Source organism: Panthera uncia, chromosome B1, assembly GCF_023721935.1.
Source record: "Panthera uncia isolate 11264 chromosome B1, Puncia_PCG_1.0, whole genome shotgun sequence".
NCBI classification, from domain to species: domain Eukaryota; kingdom Metazoa; phylum Chordata; class Mammalia; order Carnivora; family Felidae; genus Panthera; species Panthera uncia.
In genome coordinates this window covers 119,421,454-119,446,697 of record NC_064811.1, presented here as the reverse complement: position 1 = coordinate 119,446,697, position 25,244 = coordinate 119,421,454, and the positions used below count along the sequence as shown (strand labels likewise).

Sequence of the window (25,244 nt, the reverse complement as noted above, 5' to 3'; positions counted from 1 at the left end):
CAGAAAAGACTGAAAGTACATTTACTTAAAAAATTTTTTTAATCACACTATAACATGCAGAGAAAAAAAAAATCCAGGCTAAAATTAGTCACTGAAGAAACTTATGAAAGATGAAATTACTGATGTTCCTGTACTGAGAAGGTTAAAATAACTGTCATTCTTCAAGAAATGAAATTGTCAAACATCCTTCTTGAAAAAATATGAGAGTAAAATATGTGGGAAATGGATCAGTTTCAGAGTCAGACCTGGGTTCTACCACAGGTTCTACTTATCAGAAGACTAATTTCCTCATAGAGCAAATAAAAATACCCTGGACTTCATTTGGTACTGGTTATCAAACACGAATGTCCATACTTAAATTCCATTTTAGTTTAAAAACAGCAAATAAAAGCCAAATTAGGCTTTATTACTCTTTCTGATATTTAAATAACATCTCTAGTGAGACATTGGTTGTTATTCCAAAATTTGAATGGAGACTCTTTTGAGAAGCTTATAGAAACTATGGACAGCACTGTGCAGAGAATTGTCCATTTACACACAACTGCTTTTCAGTGTGACGGATCTTCAAACCCCCACACCATGGAGCTGGAATCCAAGTTAAACAGCCCTAGTAATCCGAAGAACCACTTTAAACCTTAAGTAAGAAAAGTAAGGCAACACTAGTGAGGAATTTGAAACAGATCTAAAATCACTTGAAAGTACAGGATATCAATGTTCTATTGCACCAAAACTTACCCTCACCACTAAAAGTTCGCTCATAAACTATTAACATGTTACTTCACTCTAGATTAGACCTTGGGTGCCCAAATAGAACTCTGCTGTGCCAAAACCGCTTCAATGGTAAACTGCACTTCCATTTACTGATTTGTTAATACTGCATAAAAGATCATTTTTTTTTTAGAGCGGTATTACCTTCACCCCTTGTATCTTAAGGATGGAAAAATCCCAGAAATCTTTGGGCTACGACTTTAAAATATCTCAAAACCGATCGAAGGCCAGGAATAAAATTTGGAAGGAGCAAGCAATCACTTTGTTCCCAGACATCGCACAGTCTTGGAGCATACCCAAGAGACCCGCCTGGCAACTCCCCAAACTTTCCACCCCCGCAGCACTGTCACCATACCCTGGCCAACCCCAGTCCTTAAAGCAGGCTCGGCAGCGAGCGGTACTAATGTTCAAAAAATAAAAAAAATAAGTGAATAAAAAAGGCCAAGGCCTCAAAAGAGGAATTGCGCTGGACTGAAAGCTAACCGCGCCAGATTCATCAATTCATCCATCCTCCCATCCATCCCCCGACTCAAAATTAAATGGGCGTCCACGACGGCTGCTGCTACCTCGGTCGCTTCTCTCCCAAAGGAACAGTGCTTGGGAGGAGCCTCCGTTCCCTTCACAGGAGCAGCTGCGCCCCGCTTATCCCCACTGCGCACTCGGCCATCCAGCTCTAGCCATTGTTTCTGCCCAGAACAGATACCGCCCCCACAAGTACTGGGATTAAGAAAAGGAGGCCTGAATCCTCGGATGCGCAGCTTTTAAATGCCTTCCCCACCCGGTGCATCCTTCCCTGACTACTAAGGGGCATCTCCCTCGCCCATCCCGCAAGTTTAGTGGAAACTAAAACCAAGAATCGGATGGGCCAGAGAATTATGGGAGTCCACCGGGGGGGGAAAAAAAAACCCAAAAAAACAAAAACGGGTAGATCCCTCTCTGCCTCAGTAATCACTAACATCTGTTTAATAAAAGGGTTCGAGGATTTGGCAAGGTTCGCTAAAGAGACAAGTAATGTAAATGTGAAATGCCAGAAATCCATAGGAGTCGGCGTGGGTAGGTTAAGCACAAGGGCGCAAGGGTGAAAGAATCATTCCGGTTCCAAAGGGTCTGAGGCCGAGTTTGAGTGCCGAAGGGGTGGAGTACTGCTCTGCGTCTGAGCACTAAAATCTGGGCGAGGGAACCAGCTCCTCGCCCCCCTGCACGCTCTCCCCGCGCCACAAGCCACCCTCACCTCCATCTCGGAGTCCGCGGGGCCGGAGCTGGCCGCAGAGGGAGCCGCCTGGGCCGCGACACCCTCGGGGCCGCCTTTGTTGCTGCTGTTGCTCACGCTGCCGGCGGCCGAGGCTGCTGGCTTGGAAGGCGCGCTCTCGGGAGGCGGGGGTGGCGGAGGCTCGGCCGCGGACGACATGATGTTCCGTCTGCGTCACCCGCTGCTGCCAGAGGCCCGGCAGAGATGAGGAGGCCTAGGCCTGGGTGGCTACGTCGCAACGAGCTGACGGAAGTGCGAGAGGACCACCCGAATGCGCCCCTGCGCCGCGGCTCAACTAAGAGCCTAAGCCCTGCCCAGCAGCCTCCCGGTCTCGTCTTCCTCCTCTTCCGCGGGGCTCGGGATTCGACCGGCGCTTACCTCACGGCGGGAATCACGTCGACGAGAGTGGGCGGGGCCACCTGGGTCACCGAGGTCAGGGAAGGCGGGTTAATTTACGGGAGGGCGGAGGGCTGGGTAAGGGGAAAGGAAAGCGAAAGAGACCGAAGCAAGGAACTAGCTTCGCCACCTCCTTTTCTTCCTCTGGTAGAAATCATCTATCTCGCCAGCATCCAGGACAACTACCTACGCCACCGACTTTCAACCCTCGCGAGATTAATAGTTCGCTAATTGACTCGGTTCTGAGTGCGCTTGCGCGGTCTTCTCGCCTCACCCTTGGCCACGCCCTCTCTTGGCCCCCGCGGGCTCTAGGACGAGGAGTGGGCGGGGCCCCGAGGGAGAGCTTGGGGACGTAGCTTTGTGCGTCGGTTCCCTGGCGTGACGCGAACGCAGTTCCTAACGGCTGTCCTCATCTGCCCTGTCTTCTGGGCCTGGCCGGGGGTCGGTGTCACCCCCTGAAAACTTGCCCAGGTTTTGCGGCGTCTGTTGAAACGTGGAGGCCTGTGCTGACTTTAACACTTGTACCGCCTCCGCTTATGGCATGACACTGTAGTGTTGACGTTATGGTTATCCCAAGTGACATCTTGTTTGTTTTCTCAGGAAAATTGTCCGTTAGTGTGATTTTTTTTTTTTTTTTTTGTCTTCCCATGTTAGCTGTATCAGTCATTTATAAATTTCTTCTACTTCGGTACATTGCCTCCAAATTTACATGCTAAAAGTAAGCAAACTGTGCACGCTGCCTTCTGAGTGAGAAACATGAGTAATCAAGGAAGAGGTGGTGGGTTGTATTGTTCCTCAACCACCAAATACTTAATAAAAAATACATTCTTTTCTCATTAAGAAATGTTGCAAGTAACCACTGTTTTGTACACTACCTTAGGCTCTCAACACAGCCTAAGGGTCTTAGTGCATCCATCCAGTACAGATTTTAAGCACATTGTATTCTATTTGATAACAAATATGCATATTACAGTAAATTATTACTTGCACTGCACAAGGTTTTATTCATTTTTGCATCCCCCTGTCAAGTATTCCATCAGTGAATGGAGGAGACATGCTTTTCAAGAATTAAGGTTTCAGCTAACTGGTTAATTATGTTAAATTCCACACACGAAGGACCTCCTTAGAACGCAAAGACTACAAACTTTTAACTGATAATTCTTTGAGATCTAGAAAATGTCCACCAGTCCCTTAGAAATGCTATTTCTAAGACTGTAAAAAACTGCCTAAGGATATATGACAGAAATACCTGCAATGACATTCAACATAGTCTTCACATATAATTACATAAAGCTAGCAATAGGCTGAATTCAACATTGAACTGTTTTTAAAACTATGCTGTACACCCACAAAATTAATCTTTTAGCAATGATAAGCATAGAAAATGTTTATTACATGGTGTTAATTGAAAAAAATTTAACAGTTCAAAAACATAGATAAAAATTGGAAGGATATACATAAAAGTATTGAAAGTATTGCTGGTGTATATTTCCTAAGTCTTCTTTGTATTTTTTATTTTTCTAAAATGGGTTTCTATATTATTATACTGAGAAAACTTATTTTTAATATTAAAAAATGTTCTTTGGGGTGGCTAGGTGGCTCAGGCAGTTCAGCATCCAACTCTTTTTTTTTTTAATTTTTTTTTTAACGTTTATTTATTTTTGACACAGAGAGAGACAGAGCATGAACGGGGGAGGGTCAGAGAGAGGGAGACACAGAATTGAAACAGGCTCCAGGCTCTGAGCTGTCAGCACAGAGCCCGACGCGGGGCTCGAACTCACAGACCGCAAGATCATGACCTGAGCCGAAGTCAGCCGCTTAACCGACTGAGCCACCCAGGCGCCCCGAGCATCCAACTCTTGATCTCAGCTCAGGTCATGATCCCAGAGTCATGGGATTGAGCCCCAAGTCAGGAACCTACTTAAGATTCTCTCTCTCTCTCTCTCTCTCTCTCTCCTCTCTCCTCTCTCTCTCTGTCTCTCTCTGTCCCTTTGCTCCTTTCCCCTGGTTGTGCACCCTTTCTCTCCCTACAATAATTTTTTTTTAATTTTTTAAAATGTTCTTTTACCTAAAAAGATTTGGGTGGAAGAGTAAAAGGTAGTAGTGTTTAGGGTGGTACCTGACATATATAGACATGCAACAAGTAGTTATTGACAAAAATTTATTTAGTATTGTTAAGTAGGAAGAATATAACATTTGTTTAGTATTCAGTATATTTCTCTACTCTATAGTGATGGTAACTATCTTGGGTCCTGGTTTGAAAACTCTAAAAATTATATACTGAAGTATATAAATGGGAGGTTCCTAAGCCAGACAGCTGTTTAAGGAAAGCAGTAAATAGCAAGAAAAGCAATAAACAAAATTTCCTTTAAAATGACAATTGTATTTTAACATGTGCATTTATACTGTTTCTCATATGAACATATGAAAGCTATATAAGAATCTTAAGAATTGTAGAGGAAAGATACTTAGAAGAAAGGAGGAAGAGAAGACAGAACGTTTAAATCCACTAATCTAACATTAGGGACAGAGAAATTTTGAGCAGGATCTAGAAGCAGAGAGAAAGAGGAGAGAGAAGCTGCAGAAAACACAGGATGCCTGGACACTGAGCTATAGGGACATTAGCTAAGTTAGGCATATAGTACTTATCTGGTGGCCAAATCACAAAGACCTATTTTTCTTCAAAGACTAGTAGGTTAAAGTAATAGCTAGTTCTGGAACTGATAGTATAACATGGATTAGCATAGTGGTAGGAGGGTAACTGGGGAGTCAGGCCAACATAGATTCCAATGCAGGCTCAAGAACTTAGTAGCAGCATGAATGACCGCAAGTTATCTTTCAACTTCTTTGAAATCAGTCTTCTCATCTTTTTATTATTATCTCTATATTGGGGTAATATTCTTGCAATGACATCATAAAATTAAAGAGATAGTGTGTGTAATGTGTTTAATACAGTGCCTGACATGGAGTGAGCTCTGTGTTCAAGTATTAGGTATTCAAATCCTGAAGAATCATAAGCCAAAGCATCAGTCCAGTTGGAGGGATGGTAATCTAATTTTTTTTAATAAGAGGAAGGGAAGATGAATCATGTCAAGAAAATTCCAGAAAAAAAAATGCTGCTTTAACCATGTTCCCGGAAATAGAATGTCATAATGTGAAAACATGTCAGTGTTCTATCTCAAATATGCAAATATATATTGTTTACACCTAAAATTTCCTCTGTTAGATTTAGTGTACCCGAACAGCATGCTCTGTGCTGGAGAATAGAACAAAGAGATGTTGCCAGAGGACAAAAGATTCTCAAGAGCCAGGACTCAACATTTTGGCCTTGAATGATAACAGAAAGGAGTTACATTTATCAAGGACAAAGTAGGAATGCTGAGCCTCTCTTCATCACATACTTATTTTATTTTGTGAAAGTCTAAGAAAATAAAGTCTGTTACTACATGACAATAATAAAACAGTATGGATTGAGTTTGTATCTGTGGAGATTTCCAACACTAGATACCAATGATCACATCTTCTATGTATCTTTTTTCAGAATTCTCTTACATGGGTCATTTGCCATGTAAGAACATTTTGATTAAACAAAAACATTAGCTCAGCTCTAAATAAAAAAGATAAATAAGGTTTAAGTATATTTTCCTCATATTTGGTTACTAACACACAGTGGGTGACTTTGTATCCATTAGGTGTTTATACATATACTTATGTGATCATTTAAAGTTACCTTTTCCTTACTGTATACAAGTTAAAAATTCAAGTTCCCTGCACATATTTTCCTACTTGTGAAAAATATTTTCTTCTTTATTGAATTTGCTCTAGGTAAAATACTCCTAGGAAGCTAAGTATAATCCAAAGTTAAATTTTAACTACTACCACTCCTGAAATATTTTCAAAAGAATTAACTATGGCCAAAACTATGGTTAAGAAATTTCGGATACCTTTGCTCAAAATATTGAAAGTAATGGAAAAAGATATGCTTCCAACATTATTCAAAAGAAAGCAGGAGTGGCTACATCATTATCAGGTAAAGTAGACTTCAGAGCAAAGAAAATTACAGAGAGTGTCAATCTACCAAGAAGTGTCAATCTACCAACAAAATACAACAATCGTAAATATGTATGCATGAAACGACACAGCAAAATATGGAAAGCAAAAACTGACAGAACTGAAATAAAAAATAACAAATCCACAATTATAAGTGAAGACTACAGCATCTCTCAATAACTGGTAGAACAATTAGGCAGTGGGGCAGCTGGGTGGCTCAGTTGGTTAAGCATCCAACTCTTGATTTCCGCTCAGGTCATGATCTCACAGTTGGTTTGTGGACCCAAGCCCTTTGTAGGGCCTCCTACTGACAGCCCAGAGCCTGCTTGGGATTGTCCTTCTCCCTCTCTTTCTGCCCCTCCCCCACTCATGCGCACATTCTCTCTCTCTCTCTCTCTCTCTCTCTCTCTCTTTTAAAATAAATAAACTTTTAAAAAGTGTTAAAAAAAAAAAAAAAAGAACAACCAGGCAGCAAACCAGCAAGGATATAGAAGAGCTCAGCAACACTGCCAACCAGCAGAATCTACCTGACATTTATAGGACATTCCACACAACAATAGAAAAATACACATTTTTTTCAAGAACCCACAGAAAATATAACAAGATAGGCCATGAAACAAACCTCAACAAATTTTAAAAATTGAAATCATACAGAAGTGTGTGTTCTTCACCCCCAGAATTGAGCTAGAAACCAATAACTGAAAGTTACAAGAAATATCTCCAACTAAACAACACACTTCTAAGTAATCCATGGGTCTCAGAGGAGGGCTTAAGAGAAAAAGTAAATTGATATGAATGAAAATATATCAAAGTTTGTGGAACACAGATGAAGTGCTGAGAGGGAAATTATAGTACTAAATACTTATATTCAAGAAAAGGGAATAGTCTCAAATCTAAGCTTCGCTCTCTTGGGGCACCTGGGTGGTTCAGTCAGTTAAGTGTCCAGCTTCAGCTCAGGTCACGATCTCGGGGTTTGTGAGTTCGAGTGTCACGTCAGGCTCTGTGCTGTCAGCTCAGAGCCTGGAGCCCACTTCAGATTCTGTGTCTCTCTCTCTGCCCCTTCCCTGCTCATTCCCTGTCTCTGTCTCTGTCTCTCTCTCAAAAATAACATTAAAAAAAATGTTTAAGCTTCCATCTCAAAAACCTAGAAAAACAGGAGCAAAGTAAATCCAAAGTAAGCAAAAGGAAGGAAGTAAGAAAGGCAGAAGCAGACATTGATGAAATTAAAATCATAAAAACTTAAATAAAATAAAATGAAACAAAGAACGGGTTCTTTGAACAGAAAAAAATGACAGTTTCTAGGAAAACTGACAAAGTACACAAATCACCAATGTTAAGAATGAAACAGAACTTACTTATTGCTACAGATTCTGAAGACATCAAAAGGATAACAAGGGACTACCACAAACATAAATTTGACAACTTAAATAAACCATTTTCTTGAAAAATTCAAGCTACCATGATTCAGACAATATGAAATTGGCAATTTGAATAGCACCATAAATATTTAGGAAATAAAATTTATAACTTAATAATTTCCCAAAAGAAATCTCCAGACCCAGATAGTATCCTGGAGAATTCCACCAAATATTTTTGCACAATTTTATACCAATTCTACACAATCTCCTTCAGAAAATAGAAGAGGGTACACTAGCCAATTCATTTTATGACACTACTATAACCCTGATACCAAATCAAACAAAGACACTATTAAAAAGAAAAGAAATATCACTGATGCATATAGACACAAAAATGCTTACCAAATATCAGCAAATACAGTTATGCAATATATATAAAAAATTGTGCACCCTGACCAAGTAGAATGTATTCCAGAGATGCAAGACTGGTTTGATATTTGAAAGTCAACTAATGTTATTTGCCTATAAAACTCAAATGATCATATCAACCAATGCAGAAAAGGCATTTAACAAAATCTCAACACCCATTCATGATAAAAACTCTCAGGAAAAAAATAGAGGGAAACTTCCTCCGCTTACTTGACAAAGGACATTAACAATACCTACAGCAAACATTATGCTTGATGAGACTGAATGCTTTCCCCCTAAGATCAGAAATTGGCAAGAATTCTGCTCACACCACTAATATTCAATACAGAACTGGAAAGGAAAAATAAAACTGTCCTTATTTGCAAATGACATGATTATTGACATAGAAAAATCCCAAGAAATCTACATAGAACATCTTAATGCCTGGTAAGTGAATTATGCAACGTTCAGGATACAAGATAAACATTCAAAACTCAACTGTATTTCTATAAATTACCAATGAACATGTGGACTCAGTGCAAATAGGCTTTTCAACAAATGGTCCTGGAGAAACATCGATAAATAAAAACAAACAAACAAAGACAACACCTTGACCTAGGTTTCACAGTTTGTACCAAAATTAGCTGAAAATGGATGATACATTTAATGTAAAACAGAAAACTGTAAGAAACTTTTAGAAAAAGAAAAAAGAAAATACTAAGGACCTAAGGCTAAGCATAGAGTTCCTAAACTGAAACCAAAAGTATGATCAATGAAAGGAAAAACTGATAAACCAAATCACAAAATTAAAAAGATTTGCTCTTGTGAAAGACTGTTAAGAAGATGAGAAGACAAGCTACAGAGTAGGAGAACACATTCGCAAAATACACATCAGGCAAAGGATGAGTATCTACAATATACAAAGAACTCTGAAAACTCAACAAATAGAAAAGCAAAGAGTTTATTTAGAACACAAGGAAAAGAAATGAAGAGACAATTCACCGAAGAAGATATACACATAGCAAATCAGCACATGAAAAGATGTTCAACATCATTAGCCATTTGAAAAATGCAAATTAAAACCAAATGAGATATCACTTCACACCTAACAGAATGACTAAGATAAAAAATGATAACACCAAATGCTGGTAAGGATAGAGAGAAACTGAATCACTCATACATTGCTGGTGGAAATGTAGTGTAGAGTTTATAGACCAAAAAACTCTGAGAGTGGCTGCTTTTGGAAAAAACTTTTCCTTGAAAAACAAAAGCATGTGCACAATTTTATGTCTCTGAAACTATTGCTCCTAGGTATAGTTTCAATCATTTATATTAATTGTAACTTGTATAATTTTATTATTTTAACCAAAGTAACTTTTATTTCACTCAAAACTAGAAGTAAGTAATTATAAACTGTATGTCATACACTGACGTTTTAGCAGACCGACAAAACTCATGAATACACATAACATGATATTTTACAGCCATATACATCCTTTATAAGGCTTCTCTAAGTGGCAAAAATAAGTACATTTATTAACAAGCCCTCAGTGATAACCTCTTTATAGCACTTAAAATACAAATAGAAGCATATAAACTAAAAACTATGCTTAGTAATCAATGTTTTAGTGTTGTATCTTAGAAATGATTTCAACATCCAATGAAAAGTAATTTAATATAAGTCCAAGGTTTTTTTTTTAAGTTGTTAATGTTTTTATTTATTTTTGAGAGAGAGACAGAGTACTAGCAGGGTAGGGACAGAGCAAGAAGGAGACACAAAATCCAAAGCAGGCTCCAGGTTATGAGCTGTCAGCACAGAGCCCAACCCGGGGCTCGAACCCACAAACCACAAGATCATGACCTGAGCCAAAGTCAGATGCTTAACCAACTAAACCACTCAGGTACACCTAAGTCTGAGGTTTTAAGTCACCTAAAGAAATTACCACCAAGCTAAACATACTATACAATGTAACTACTATTGAAAATGAGACTAATGATTCAATTTGGCTAAACACAAATTTGTATTTTTTTATAATCTTAAAAATTAAGTGGAAGTAATGCTAGCTTATTTGATCAATAAACCAGTGTAAATTTAGAAAGAACATTCCCAACCAGAATAAGATACAGACTTGTACTATACTTAACAGTGATAAACCAGAGAAGACATAGCTAAACTTATTAAACCCAAAATATTGAACTACTTTTGTTTGCTTGAGATTCTCTTAAATTTTGTGAACTTGCCTTCCTCAAAAGTGATCTGTTAGTTTTGCTAAGAATACTTTTTCTTTCCTTTAAGATTCTAACACATTTAAAGTATTAGAATTTCATTGTTTCCTAGGAATTTTAGGAATATTCAATCCATGTAAGTGCTTCTTTACCTCTATCCACCAATCAGAACAGGACTGTTTCAGAGTTTATGATCTCATCTGTCAATAGCATCCTGAGATGGAAAAGATTACATACTCACATGATGAAAAGTAAAGATCTTTCTGAATTATAGACAAATAGCGCTTAAAGTTTCAATTCTAGAATTTTGGCCTCAAGGCAAGCAAGAATAAACACAACATCACAGTAAATGTCTGGTCCAGATATCAAAGAGGTATTTTTCCTAGTGTTGGGCAGGAAATTCTTTTTTTTTATTATTTAAAATTTTTAAAATGTTTATTCATTCTTGAGAGAGAAAGAGCATGAGCAAGGCAGGGACAGAGAGGGAGAAACAGAATCTGAATCAGGCTCTAGGTCTCTGCACTGTCAGCACAGAACCCGATGCAGGGCTCAAACTCTCAAACCATGAGATCATGACCTGAGCCAAAGTCGACGCTTAACCCACTGAGCCACCCAGGTGCCCCAGGAAATTCTTAATTGATTTGAGCTCACAATAGATAAATATACAAAACACTACCAAACCTAATACTCTGTTGTCTCTCACCCAGCAGAGAATAGGTCTCTACAAAACCCTAATTCTTTTAGAGAAATCATCAAACGATCAGACCATAAAACCAAATCAGCAATCATTGCTGCCACCAATAGAAAGAAGTTTCTCAGATGCAAACGAACCAAAACAAAGCACAAAATTAGTGGAGAGGTAAATTTTAAATAGAAAAAAACAGCACCACAAATTTATTGTTTGGGATCCACTTCTAAGAACCAAGAAAAGACATACATGTGCTTAACCCACCCATGAGGTGCACTTCTCCAGGAACCAAGTTACCTGGTCCTATTAGGGAATTCATCGGACATCATGGTGGAAGACTTTTGAAACTGATTAAAGAAAAAACTTTTTAAAAGTAAAATCATGACTCTCATATAGATCTGAAAAAGAATGCATGTTAGATGTGTGCTTTATTTAACTTAACAGTGAAGCAATTAATGAGGTGTTAGAACCAGTTTAAGGAAGTCAAAACAGCACAAATTTCTATGGAGTAAAGGAATGATGACAGGAACATACAAATGGAGGTAAAACTAGTTTCTTTCACAGTGGGGGTGGAATGTCAGTTTACTCTTTACTGAATAGGACAGGATTTGCATTGCTCTGGATAAGAATTATTTTGCATTTGTATCAGTTATTTGCAATTTAGAATTCTAAAATAGTCCCATAGAATCAGAATACCTAGAGTGTTGTCCTCTACACCCTAGATAATTCATAATTGTCACTGAAGCACATTTTTCCCTATATACCACTGCCTTAGATTATTATAAATATTTTCATTTGGACTGTTAAGTAGCCTCCTAACTGGTTAATTCTTCTTCATTTTGCATTAAGTGTAAGAACTGAAATTCAACTCAAGTCCATGCTGGTAACCACTATTTTTGCCATTCTCCTTCATCTCTCTAGGATAGCTTTCTCTACTTTCTTTTTGTTTCCCTGCCCCCAGTTAAGTGCATTCCAATGGGCTATGCATTGTAGTACCTCATAGATTACTATCTGTATTCCAATTTCAAATGTTTATTTATTTTTGAGACGGGGGGGGGGGGGCAGGGAGTGTGAGCTGGGGAGGGGCAGAGAGAGAGGGAGACACAGAATCTGAAGCAGGCTCCAAGTTCTGAGCTGTCAGCACAGAGCCTGATGCAGGGATCGAACCCACGTGAGATCATGATCTGAGCCACAGTCGGAAGCTTAACCGACTGAGCCACCCAGGTGCCTCAGGAGGCAGGTTTTCTTTAAAAAGAGACTGGTCAACACAAAGTCTGGCATCTCCAACATATGTCTATAGTCTATGCCACAGAAAGTAAATTATTTTTTATAGAAAAACCTACTAATGTTCCCATTTCAGCACTGTGGTCTTTTTTTTTTTTTTTTAATTTTTTTTAACGTTTATTTACTTTTGAGACAGAGAGAGACAGAGCATGAACAGGGGAGGAGCAGAGAGAGAGGGAGACACAGAATCTTAAATAGGCTCCAGGCTCTGAGCTGTCAGCACAGAGCCCGACGTGGGGCTCGAACTCACAGACTGTGAGATCATGACCTGAGCCGAAGTCAGACACTTAACCGACCAAGCCACCCAGGCGCTCCTGTGGTCTTTTTTTTTAAATAAACTTTTATTTATTTTTATTTTTTTATTTTTGATTTTATTTTATTTATTTAAAAAAATTTTTTTTAATGTTTATTTATTTTTTGAAAGAGAGACAGAATGTGAGTGGGTTAGGGGCAGAGAGAGAGGGAGACACAGAATCCGAAGCAGGCTCCAGGCTCTGAGCCATCAGCACAGAGCCCGACACGGGGCTCAAACCCACGAGCTGTGAGATCATGACCTGAGCCGAAGTCGGACACTCAACCGATTGAGCCACCCAGGCGTCCCTTTATTTTTGATTTTAGAGAGAGAAAGCACAAGTGGGGAGGGGCAGAGGGAGAGAGAGAGAAACCTAAGCAGACTCTATGCTTAGTGCAGAGCTCGATGTGGGGCTCAATCCCATGACCATTGGATCATGACCTGAAACAAAATCAACAGTTGGAAGCTCAACCAACTAAGTCACCTATTTTTCTTTTTTTAATTGAAGTATAATTAACACACAGTGTTAAATCAGTCTCAGGTGTACAATATAGTGATTCAACAATTGTATACCTTACTCAGTGCTTATCATGATAAGTGTACTCTTAATCCCCAGCCCCTCTTTCACCCATCCCCTCACCCACTTCCCCCTGACAACCACCAGTTTGCTCTCTGTATTTAAGTCTGTTTGTCCGTCTTTTTCTTTGTTTGTTCATTCATTTTGTTTCTTAAATTCCACATTTGAGTGAAATCATGTGGTGCCTGTCTTTTTCTTACTTTCACTTAGCATATTATCTAGCTCCATCCATGTTATTGTAAATGTCAAGATTTCATTCTTTTTTTTATGGCTGAGTAATATTTCAGTGTGTGTGTGTATACACATTACATAGCACTATGATCTTTTTAATTTTTATAATACAGTTTAAATTTCATTAAAGGTGTCAATTCTAAGCTCATTGGTACTTGAAAGACATTCAGCCAAATTGTATTTGAAATATGTTTTTGTGGGGCGCCTGGGTGGCTCAGTCGGTTGAGCGACCGACTTCGGCTCAGGTCATGATCTCGCACTCTGTGAGTTCGAGCCCCGCGTCGGGCTCTGTGCTGACAGCTCAGAGCCTGGAGCCTGTTTCAGATTCTGTGTCTCCCTCTCTCTGACCCTCCCCCGTTCATGCTCTGTCTCTCTCTGTCTCAAAAATAAATAAACGTTAAAAAAAATTTTTTTTTAAATAAAATAAAAAAAAGAAGTATGTTTTTGTGAGAGCTAGAGATTAATTTCACCCATTTGAAATTTGATTCTTAACTTTTTAGGTATGAAGTTATTATTCTATAATAACTCATCATGAAAGACAATAAGAACTTAGTATCTTGTAAATTCTAAAAAATTCTTTTCAGTTTTTGATGTATCTCAAAATAGACGCTCTTTATAGTGTTGAACTTTATCTTCTGTCTATAGTAGATGTCCCAGGGTGCATGTAAGGGGAAAAATTCTGTTAAGTCTCTGTTACCAGTCAGAAGACCCACTGAGTTGCATTCTTAAGAAAATGGCACAACTTTTGGTTCTGCCCTAGGAAGATGGGCCACTTCAGATCCTACCTAGTGGAAGGAAGTGGAGATTTTGTAAGTCTCACATTCAGAAATAAAAGAGAAGGAGGGGATGTCAAAAGAGGCTTCCACTTACTCTTTTGCAAGAGAGTCAGGAATTACCGCACAAGGACCTTGACAATAAGAACTTTGCAGGCTGCTCCTGCTTGATACTTTGGTCACTCCTTTTCATGGCCATTAAAATCCAAGTTCTTTTACCATTGAATTTTCTTGTTTTACATTCTTTCAGTACTCTGAATTGATGAACCATTATATTTGGAAATAGACTGAATTTTAATTCCGGATTTTAGTTAAGCTCACAAGGAAGTAGTTATTTATGATGCTGTAATTTCCCTTACTAAACTAGTAAATCTTAAGTACTTTGATTCCAAATCAGAACCTTAAGGTGGAAATTGTGTTAGGAATGGTATCTTCCAGCTGGTTGGCATTTTATTTACATATTGTGTCCATGTCCTCACAGAAGCAGACACTAGGATAGGATTGAACATGCAAAAGATTTATTGGGTAGGAAATACCTGCTAAGGGGGGAAGTAGGAGCAGGCGGGGAGCAACTTCAGGAGAAGATGCAGAGCTAATACTTGTGCAGAAGAAAGTAAAATGGAGGGCTGGGAAGGAGGAATTCCATTTATAGCAGATCTCTAAGAGAGTTTTGACTACACCGTTGTGGAGTCCTCAAGCCATAGTTTCCTGTTAGATAAGTCCCATGTTCCATGGTAATGCTCCTGTTATAGCACCACTGCCTGCTGGAACCCCCTGGAAAAAGTGTGCTTTAAGCAGAACACAGGGGTGAGGTTTTTTATGGGGGTTGTAGTGAGGAGAAGATGGATGGGTTATGAAGTTTGATCCAGAAGAACAGAGGTTGGGCCTACCACAGTAGAGCTGAGGTCAAGGTGTCACGGTGAGGTAGGAGGCCAGAACATGACACTTTAAAATACACCACTTCAGCCTGAGGATTATTTTGAGCTAAAGGTAAATGTGAATCAAGAGATGCACAAAAAAGCCATCCCAGGGCTTCTCTTCTCTGACTAAAAGCAGAAACATCTGAAAAATGAGGAGTGCTGCAAATCCCCTCTCTCCAGGGAAGTCTTATGGCTATAAAAAAGACTAAAGGTCAGCACCCAGATGGATCTACACAAAAAATATCCTACTCCGTTAGTTTCCCCTATATATTACCTTCTCACAGTTTGCCACACTTGAAAGCCTAAAACACTTTTTCTTTGTCTTGTCACTTCTCTACAAATGTATTGTTCTTTGGTTAAGATGCTATATAAGCCCAAGTTCTAACCACCCCTTTGAGTTACTCATCATTGGGGTTTCTCCTGCATCACGTGCCCTGTGCATGTTGATAAATTGTTTGTTTTTTTTCTTGTTAATCTATCGTTTGCCAATCTAACTTTACAAGTGTCCAGCCAGAGAACCTGAGAGGTAGAAGGAAAAAGAACTTTTTTCTCCCTACAGTCACCACAAATATATATGACATATTTTGGAAAGAGAATATGTACTTTTAATAAATTTGTCTTCTAATTTTAATTGACTAATTTCAACTGATTTTGTTTTTTTTTTAATTTTTTTAACTTTTTTAAATTTATTTTTGAGACAGAGAGAGACAGAACATGAACGGGGGGGGAGGGCCAGAGAGAGAGGGAGAAACAGAATCTGAAACAGGCTCCAGGCTCTGAGCTGTCAGCACAGAGCCCGATGCGGGGCTCGAACTCATGGACCGCGAGATCGTGACCTGAGCCAAAGTCAGATGCTTAACCGACTGAGCCACCCAGGCGCCCCAAATTTCAACTGATTTTGTACACACATGTATATGTACCCACACACTACACAATCTTCAGGATGGAAAAATAAAACATAAACTTATCATTGAACCCTTATTTGTACTCACAAAGATCCCTAAGGTACTCAGAGTTAGAAAAAATTTAGATGAAAGAAGACTTGGACTTTGATGATGATCATGATGACGACAATTAACATTTATTTGTTATCACATGTATTGTGCCATGTAGTGGTCTGGGAGTTTTGCATGTACTGACTTATTTGGCCCTCATGTTAGCCCTTGTGAAGTGGGTAATATTTGTCCCCATTTTGCAGAAGGAGAAACAGACACAGAAGGTAGAGTGGCTTGCAGAGCATTGTACCACCAGTGTGTGATATTGCCAATTAATTAGACCAAATTGCATAAGAGTAAAGACGAAACCTCTAGCTCAGGGCTGGTAGCTTATTTTGAGTGAAGTAAATGAAGGCCACCCAGATGAGAACACCCAGAGGCTATTTATTCAGAGCCTACTCTCTACCAAGGGAGAGTTAGGGAGTTAGGTACCATCACTTGCACTTGGCATGGCGGGAAAGTGGCAGAGTGGGAGTGGAAAACTTCACGGTGATAAGCTCTGATTAGAGACTGTCGGCAGGGAAAAGCTAGAGGAGAACTAACTAGAAGCAGGGCATCTTATATGATTGGTTTGGGGAGAATGTTTGCCTTTCTCTGGTTGGTCCTGAGTTTGAGGAAAAAAATTAAAAAAAAAAAAAATAGGGAAGCTGACAGTCATTGACCAAGTCCTGATCATTCTGGGCAGATTACTGTAGAAGTTGTGGTTTAGCTTCTCAGACTGGTTGCTACAGACTTGTGGGTCAGAGTTACATTGTCATATTTGATCAGTTCATATATTCAGTCTCTCAGGAAGTCACCCAATTTGTGTTATTCCGCTAATAATAGTCTAGTTCTGTTTAATGGTAATGCTGATAAAATGCTATTTACATTATCATGCTATATATGCATGCTGTGAGGTTTCCTACAATAAAAAGTTAAATAAATACTACAAAGTATATGCATACACACACACACACACACACTTGTAATATTATACATGTATAATATATACATGTATGTGTGTGTGTGTGTGTGTGTATATATAATTGTGGGGAAAGGCTAATTCTAAGAAAAATGAAAAGGTTGGTACCTCTACTAGTTCCTATATAATTTTTTACCTGAGAAGGTTCATTTTAAAATGTGTAATTATGATGGACTTAGAGTTCTTCTCCAAAAACCATTCTCCAGTACTCTCATTTTAGTTAGGCATGTGGTCATGCTGAGTGAAGACAGCATTTCCCATCCTCCTATGCAGCCAGGTGGCCATGTAAGTGAAGGATGAGCACAGTTTCTCATGTTCCACTTAGCTGAGAGAGAAATAAACTTCTATCTTCTGTAAGCCACTGTTATGTTGAGCCCTTGTTACACTCCACGAATCTACACTCAATAATACAAAGTTTAATTTTTCTTTTGTGCACGGTTCTGGCCTTGATACTGTGATTTTTTGTAACTAATTGAAATCAAGGGAAATAAAGTTATTTACAGATAAATACTCAAAAGTGTTTTTTTACATGGAGCAGGTACCCTTTAGTAGAAAACAAAAGATACTTTTCAAGTGTCTGAAAATTAATTTCTTTTTAAAATTTCTATATAAATGTGTATGTGTCACCTATCCAGAAAAAAGGTAAATGTTTGGTTAAAATACATTAATAATTATAAGTTTCATGATAAACTTCAAGAAAAGAAAAGAAAAAGGACAAATAAGATACCAGGAATGAAAAAAGAATATCACTACAAAGCCACTTGGCATTGAAATGATTAAAGCTTATTATGAACATTTTGTCAGTAAATTTGAAAATTTTATTTGAAATGTACAAAATCCTAGAAAAACATGAAATCTAAAACCAACAAAAGGAGAAATAGAAATAGGAATGTTGAATAATTTTAAGTCTACATGAGGTATCTCTGCTCCTATCAAAGTCTACTTGGGCTCTGAATTCCAGCTGTAGCCGTTTCAAAGAGTTTGTTCCTAAAGTTATTCTTTCTTTTCCCAATATCATAGCTATTTTTCCTGGATCCTTGCTATCAGCATGTAAACATGGGCTCATGTCTAATACTCTTTCTTTTCTTTTTTTTACTTTTTTTAAAAGTTTTTTTAGTGTTTATTTTTGAGAGAGAGAGAGAGACAGGGTGCTAGCAGGGAAGGGGCAGAGAAAGAGGGGGACACAGACTCTGAAGCAGGCTCCAGGCTCTGAGCTGGTCAGCACAGAGCCCAAGGCAGGGGCATGACCTGAGCCAAAGTCAGATGCTTAACCAACTGAGCCACTCAGGCGCTCCATGTCTAATACTCTTAAAAAAGGAAAACCCCACATATTTGATATCATACACTCCCACTCCTCAATATTTCTGAGTCTTTTCATAGAAAAACTCCTTGAAAGGAGCCATGATACTGATGTCTCTACTTTGGCCCCATCTGGACCGCCATAACCATGCTGTTGTCTTCAACGCTATACTAAAAGTGCTCTTGACAACCAACCATTTTCATGGAGCCAAATCATCTGGATGCTTCTATGTTCTTATCTTACTTTAAATTCTCTGTAGGATTTCACACTTTCAACCACTCCCTTTTTCCTGAAATACTCTTCCATGAGACCACACAGTCCCGGTTTCCTTTCTACTTTACTACCTGTTCTTTCTCAGTCTCCTTTACTGATTACTTGTCCTCTGCTTGATTTCTACATGTTGAATTTAGTTCTGTGATGAATTCTCTTTTCTAACTATGCATTCTCCTTAGGCACCCTCATCCATTTTTTAGATTTATACATCTATATTTTGAGAACTCCCAAATCTCTATCTTGATCCTTGCTTTCCCCCTGAAACTCTATCACATTCAACAGCCTATTTATCTTTTCTATAAGAATATTTAGAACATATCTCAAACTTAAAATGGCAAAACAGAACTTTGTCCTCAAACCTCAAGTCTATCCTGTCCCATAAATGGGCGCACAATCTAGCCAGTTAATCACACCTGACTTCTAATCTCTCAGGACCTCCTGTTGAATATATCCTAAATATATCCTGAATCCATTCACTTCTTTCCATGTACTAGTCCAAGGCAACATCATCTCTTGCCTAGATTACTGAAACTCCTAACTAGCCTTTTTACTTTGGCTCTTGCCCTGTAAAACTATTCCCCACATAGTACCCAGAGCAATCATTTTAAAACTTAGATCTTGTCATTTACATACTTAAACCCCATCCAATGACTTCTTTAAATTTAGAATGACATCCTGTACGATATAGTTCTTCCTGCCTACTTTTGAACATCCTCGTATGCCACTCTCTAGCTTATTCACTACACTTCACTACAAATCTCAAATTGATTGCATCAATTATCTATTTCTGCTTAACAACTTACCACAAGATCAGTAGCTGTCACATTTATTATCCCACAGTTCCCATGGGTCAATCTCATTTATTTGATTGCCAGTGGGAATGGGGGGTAGTTAGAGTAGGGGGGAGGGTACAGAAACGTGTGAAAGTGGTCCAAGGAAACAAACTTCTGGTTATAAGATGAATAAGTTCTGGGTATGTAATGTATAGCATGGTGACTACAGTTAACAATACTGCATTCTATACTTGCAAGTTGCTAAGAGAGTAGATCTTAAAAGTTCTCAAGACACACACACATACACACACACACACGGTAGCCATGTGAGGTGATAAAAGTTTTAACTAACCTTGATGCAGTAATCATTTCACAATATATACCTATATCAAATCATCATATTGTACAGCTTAAACTTACACAATGCCATATGTCAATTATAATTCAATAAAGCTTGAAAAAATATCGCTTAAGAGATTCCTACATCCCAGTACATGGAGAAGCAGTTCATTCATTTTTGTTTCTGTGTAGTATTCCATTGGATTAATATACCACTGTTTTCCTAAACCATTCTACTGTTTATGAACATTTGGGTATACCCAGTTTTTTGGCTATCGTGAATAATGCTGCTGTGAATATTTTATCCATGTGTTTTGAGCAATACACATATGCATTTCTATTCTGTAAGTATCTAAGGAGTAGAATTGCCGGGCTTCAAGGAATGCATTGCTGAGCATTAGCAAATACTATCAGATAGTTTTCCAAAGTGGCTGGGCCAATTTGTAAGAGCATTCATTATGTGACAATTCCAGTAACTCTACTCCTTGCCAATACTTGATATTGTCAGTCTTTCTAATTTTAATCATTCTTATAGGTGTATAGTAAATCATAATGTGATTTTAATTTGTTTTACTTGAAAATAATAAAGTAGGGAAAAGTTGAATGTGTTGCCATATCTCTTAAGTGCCAATTCAAGTCTTTTGTCTACTTTTCTATGGAGCTGTTTGCCTTTTCTAATTGATTTGTAGGAGTTTATTATATAGTTTAGATGTGAGTCCTTATCATTTACATATATTTCTTTTCCCTCTAGTGGCGTGGCTTTTCATTCTGTAATAGTATGTTTTAATAAACAAGAGTTCCTAATTTTAATGTATTGCAAGTTAACAATTTTATCTTTCAGTCTTTTGTTTTACAGCTAGCACTTTTTGAGTTCTATTTAAATTATAAAAGCTCTGTGATCTGGCACAATCATTTTTCATCTGAGCAAATTAAGATTAATTGTCCAAAGTTCTATGGGCAATTAGTGATCCTCTCAACCCTTCAACCTTTTGGACTCCAAGTCTAGTGCTCTTCTCAATTTTTAAGTTATTATTTCCCTCTTCAAATTTAGTAATATAGATTTTTAAATCCTAAACTTTATTGGTAAATCACTAAAACTGTCCTTTACTGTTACCAATACGAGTTGTGTTTATTTTTTTTTATATTATTTAGTATAGTCTAAGTGATTCACGTTATACTAAGTATTATGTAAGACTTTATGGGGTTTGGGGATCACAACAAAAATCTCATTGGGCAACTATAGTACAATGTCACAACCAGGATCTTGACATTGATATAGGCAAGATATAGAAGATTTGCATCACCACAGAATCATCTTGTGTCTTTTCATATCCACACCCACTCTGTCCTACCCCCAACCCTTACTGATGTCCTGGCAACCATGAGTCTCTTCTCCATTTCTATACATTGCTATTTTAAGAAGGTTGTGTAAATGGAATCATACAGTAAGTAACCTTTTGGGATTGGTTTATTTCACTCAGCATAATTCTCCAAAGATTCATCCAGGTTGTTATATGTACCAATAATGTGTTTTTTGTTTGTTTTCTTTGGGTAAATATCCAGTAATGGAACGGTAGTTCTATTTTTAAGTTTTTAAGGGACATCCGTACTTTTTTCCACAGTGGCTGCACCAATTTGCATTCCTACCAACAGTGCATGAGGGTTCTTTTTCCTCTGCATCCTGGCCAACACTTGTTATTTCTTGTGTTTTTGATCTTAGCTATTCTTACAGGAGTGAGGTAATATCTCATTGTGGCTTTAATTTGCATTTCCCTGCTAATTAATTAGGTTGAGCATTTTTTCATTGGTCCATTGGCTATCTGTATGGAAAAATGTCTATTCAGGTCCTACACCCATTTTTAATCAGATTGTTAAGTTTTTTTGATGTCGAGTTGTAGAAGTTCTCTATATATTTTGGGTATTAACCCCTTATCAGATATGTCATTTGCAAATGTACTCTCATTCAGTAGGTTGACTTTTTGTTTTATTGATGGTTTCCTTTGTTGTGCAAGAGCTTTTTATTTTGCTATAATCCCAGCAGTTCAATTTTGCTTTTGTTTCCTTTGTCTGAAGAAATATATCTAGAACAATGTTTCTACAGCTGATATCAAAGAAATTACTGACCCTATGTTCTCTTCTAGGATTTTTATGGTTTCAGGTCTTGCATTTAGATCCTTAATCCATTTTGAGTTTATTTTTGGGTATGGTGGAAGAAAGTGGTCGTTTTCCTAACACCATTTATTGAAGACACTGTCTTTTCCCCATCGCATATTCTTGCCTCCTTTGTCATAGATTAATTGATCATATAAGTGTAGGTTTATTTCTGGGCTCCCTTTCTGTTCTATTAATCTATGTGTCTATCTTTGTGCCAGTACCATAATGTTTTGAGTACAGCTTTGTAGTAATTTGCTTTTTATTGTTACAAACTCTCCTAATTATTTTTGACACGAAAGGAACAATGACAGTAATCAATAGGTGTCATACTTTAAGGAATCACGCAACAGTGGTTTAATGATAACAGTTGTAACTTCTGTTTCATGTATGTCTGGAAACCAGTGTTGAAAAGTCATTTAGATTAAACTGAGATCACTTTAGTAGAGGAGGTGTATGACAACAATCAAATCCCCTTGGTAACAGTTTACAACTTTCCATGTATACTTACAGAACTGTAAATTTTAGAAAATATAGCTTTTATTTGACATAATTGTCTCATCATTTAAAAGCCCTCATATATATAATAATTACCAAACACACAGGCTCCCCTGAAAGTCTGAGCACTTGCAGGAGCCATGATGATGTGAAGCGCTATACTGAAGAGATATCCTAAATGCTGTGTGCTCTAGTTCCTTGGAATTGCTTTGTTCTTTTTTGAATGAGAATCGTATCCTAGGATTCTCTGACCACCTCAGATGCATATTTGAGTGCATTTCTTCTCTCCCTCCGTGCCATCTAAATCCCAGCCTCTGGGTCAGGTTTGGATGGGACAGCCTTCCTAGGACACCCACAGCCTGCAGTTCATCCCAGGAAGGGCTGAATAACCCTAGAGCCCCAGGAAAACCAGGGACACCTGGGGCTGTATTAAAGTAGAGAAAGAGAGAAGGGCAAGAGCATTTGGAGACATAAAAGAAAATGAGGCCAGAGAGGAAACATATTTGTATTCTATTACGACATTAAAACACACACACACACACACACACACACACACACACACACACAAATTTGTAGCCTTACAACAACATATATTTATTGTCTCACAATTTCCATGGGCTAGGATTGTTGACGCAAAATGAACAAACTTTTTAAAAATTTTAAAGAGAAAGGAAAAGAGTTTTATTCCAGCCCACATTAGGACAGCTGCCAGGGATACACAATCTTCACAAAGAAGAGAGTGCTCCAGGAAAGGGACATTTGATGCAGGGTTATATATATTTTTTACATAAAGAGTTACAAATTATCATGATGAAGGACATTCTAGAAAGTTACAGACTTTATCCTACGTGTTTAGTATATGCAAGGCTGTATGACTTTAATCTGATGGGAACAAGAGAGTTTTCTTCGTTTTTATCATCTTTATGTTCAGAAAGCCCCTTTTTGGTTATTTTCTTTTTTTAACGAAGCAGATGAACAATGTGTGCTTGGGGCAGAAATGGAGCCCACACTTTGAGGTTTTGCTGAGTCATTTTGTCCTTGATAAACATTAAAGTGTAGCTTCTCTAAGAGCCCAGGAACAGGTCCCACACACATTAAAAGTTGAAAATGTCCTTTATCATTTCCCCTTGTTGACCAGTAATCTTTCCTCAGAAAGCATTGATGATCAACCTTATGTTTTTATGTCCCTTGGTGACAGGGTGACTGATCTTCCCCGAGTCCATCGAGCCCCTCATTGCTAGATATGAATACATATATTTTTTAACCTAGTATTGCTCATTGGGGGGAACTTAGTGTAACACAAATGATGGAAAGCTTAAAAGTGATATATATTCTCTGTTAAGTCCCATTGACAAAAAAAACTTGTTTGTGTTTGTCTTAGATCATCTGTTTTTGCATTTGGTAAAGCATTTTTAACAGAGTGCACGGATAACAAAAGAATTCCAGTAAGTACAATGTGAAGGAACAATGCAACATTGGAATAGACTTGAACAGACAGGAGAAAAAAATCCAAAGAATCCTTTACATACATCTTGATAAAGGGTAAGGAAATTTATGATTATTTATGAGGAAAGATGGAGTATGTGGATTGAACAAACATGTATGTAATGTATATTCCCATGTTCATTTTGGGGTGGAGACTTGACATCAGAACAAGGCAAAGTTCAGTTCCTGACATCAGGAGATTACTTTAGAACGGAGAAGGGGCTATGGACTTGCTCCAAGAGCTGGTATAACCTGGATGGGTCTTAGGCTTGTGGTCTAGGTTAAGGCATGCAGGGCCTTGCTTGTTCCTAGGCTGGAACCGTATCAGTGGACCTTGAGTCCAGGCCCTTGCAGAGACAGCTAATGAGTTTGTGGGTGGGGTCTGAAAAGACACAATAGCTGATCATGGGGAAACAGTTATCTGAAAAACAAACTTTAAACTTTCTGGTAGTTTAATCTCATTAACTCTATGGGGCACAGTTTCAGTTTCCCCCTGAGTTTTGATCACTTTTCAATCTTGAAGAATTGGGATGATGACCTCTCTGGCTACTTCCTCATTGCCTCAGATAAGGTAAGTTTTGGGTAAAGAGCATTTTTTGTAAGTCTTTTTTTTTTTTTTTTTTAATTTTTAGTTGACTTCTACTTAGTTAACATACAGTGCAATATTGGTTTCAGGAGCAGAATTCAGTAATTCATCACTTATATACAACACCCAGTGCTCATCACAAGCACCCTTCTTAATACCCATCACCCATCTAGTTCATCCCCCACCCACATCCCTCCACCAACCCTCAGTTTGTTCTCTTTTTCATCTTTCCCATATGTTCAACTATTTTGCTTCATAAATTCCACATAGATGAGTGAAATCATATATTTGTCTTTCTCTGACTGGCGTATTTTGCTTAGCACAACACACTCTAGCTCCACCATGTCATTGCAAACAGCAAGATTTCATTCTTTTTGATGGCTTAGTAATATTTCACTGTGTATATATATATATATATATATATATATGAAATATTACTATATATAGTATATATAGTGTATATATATATATATATATGTCACATCTTCTTTATTCATTCATCAGTCAATGGACATTTGGGTTTTTGCCATAGTTTGGCTATTGTTGATAATACTGCTATAAACATTGGGGTACATGTACCCCTTCAAATCTGTATTTTTGTATCCTTCGAGTACATACCTATTAGTGCAATTCCTAGGTTGTGAGGTAGTTCTATTTTTAATT

The 25,244-nt window shown here is 38.1% G+C and overlaps 1 protein-coding gene across 1 annotated transcript in view; it reads right to left on the bottom strand.

Annotated features, from left to right (window-relative positions):
- Positions 1-2,606, bottom strand: part of SMARCA5 (SWI/SNF related, matrix associated, actin dependent regulator of chromatin, subfamily a, member 5) — a 38,389-nt gene extending 35,783 nt beyond the window's left edge. The window contains exon 1 of the mRNA XM_049632217.1: positions 2,000-2,606. Coding sequence (XP_049488174.1) covers positions 2,000-2,176 — 177 coding nt within the window. The 5' untranslated portion in view covers positions 2,177-2,606. The remainder of the gene's footprint in view (positions 1-1,999) is intronic.
- Positions 2,607-25,244: the final 22,638 nt, after the last annotated feature.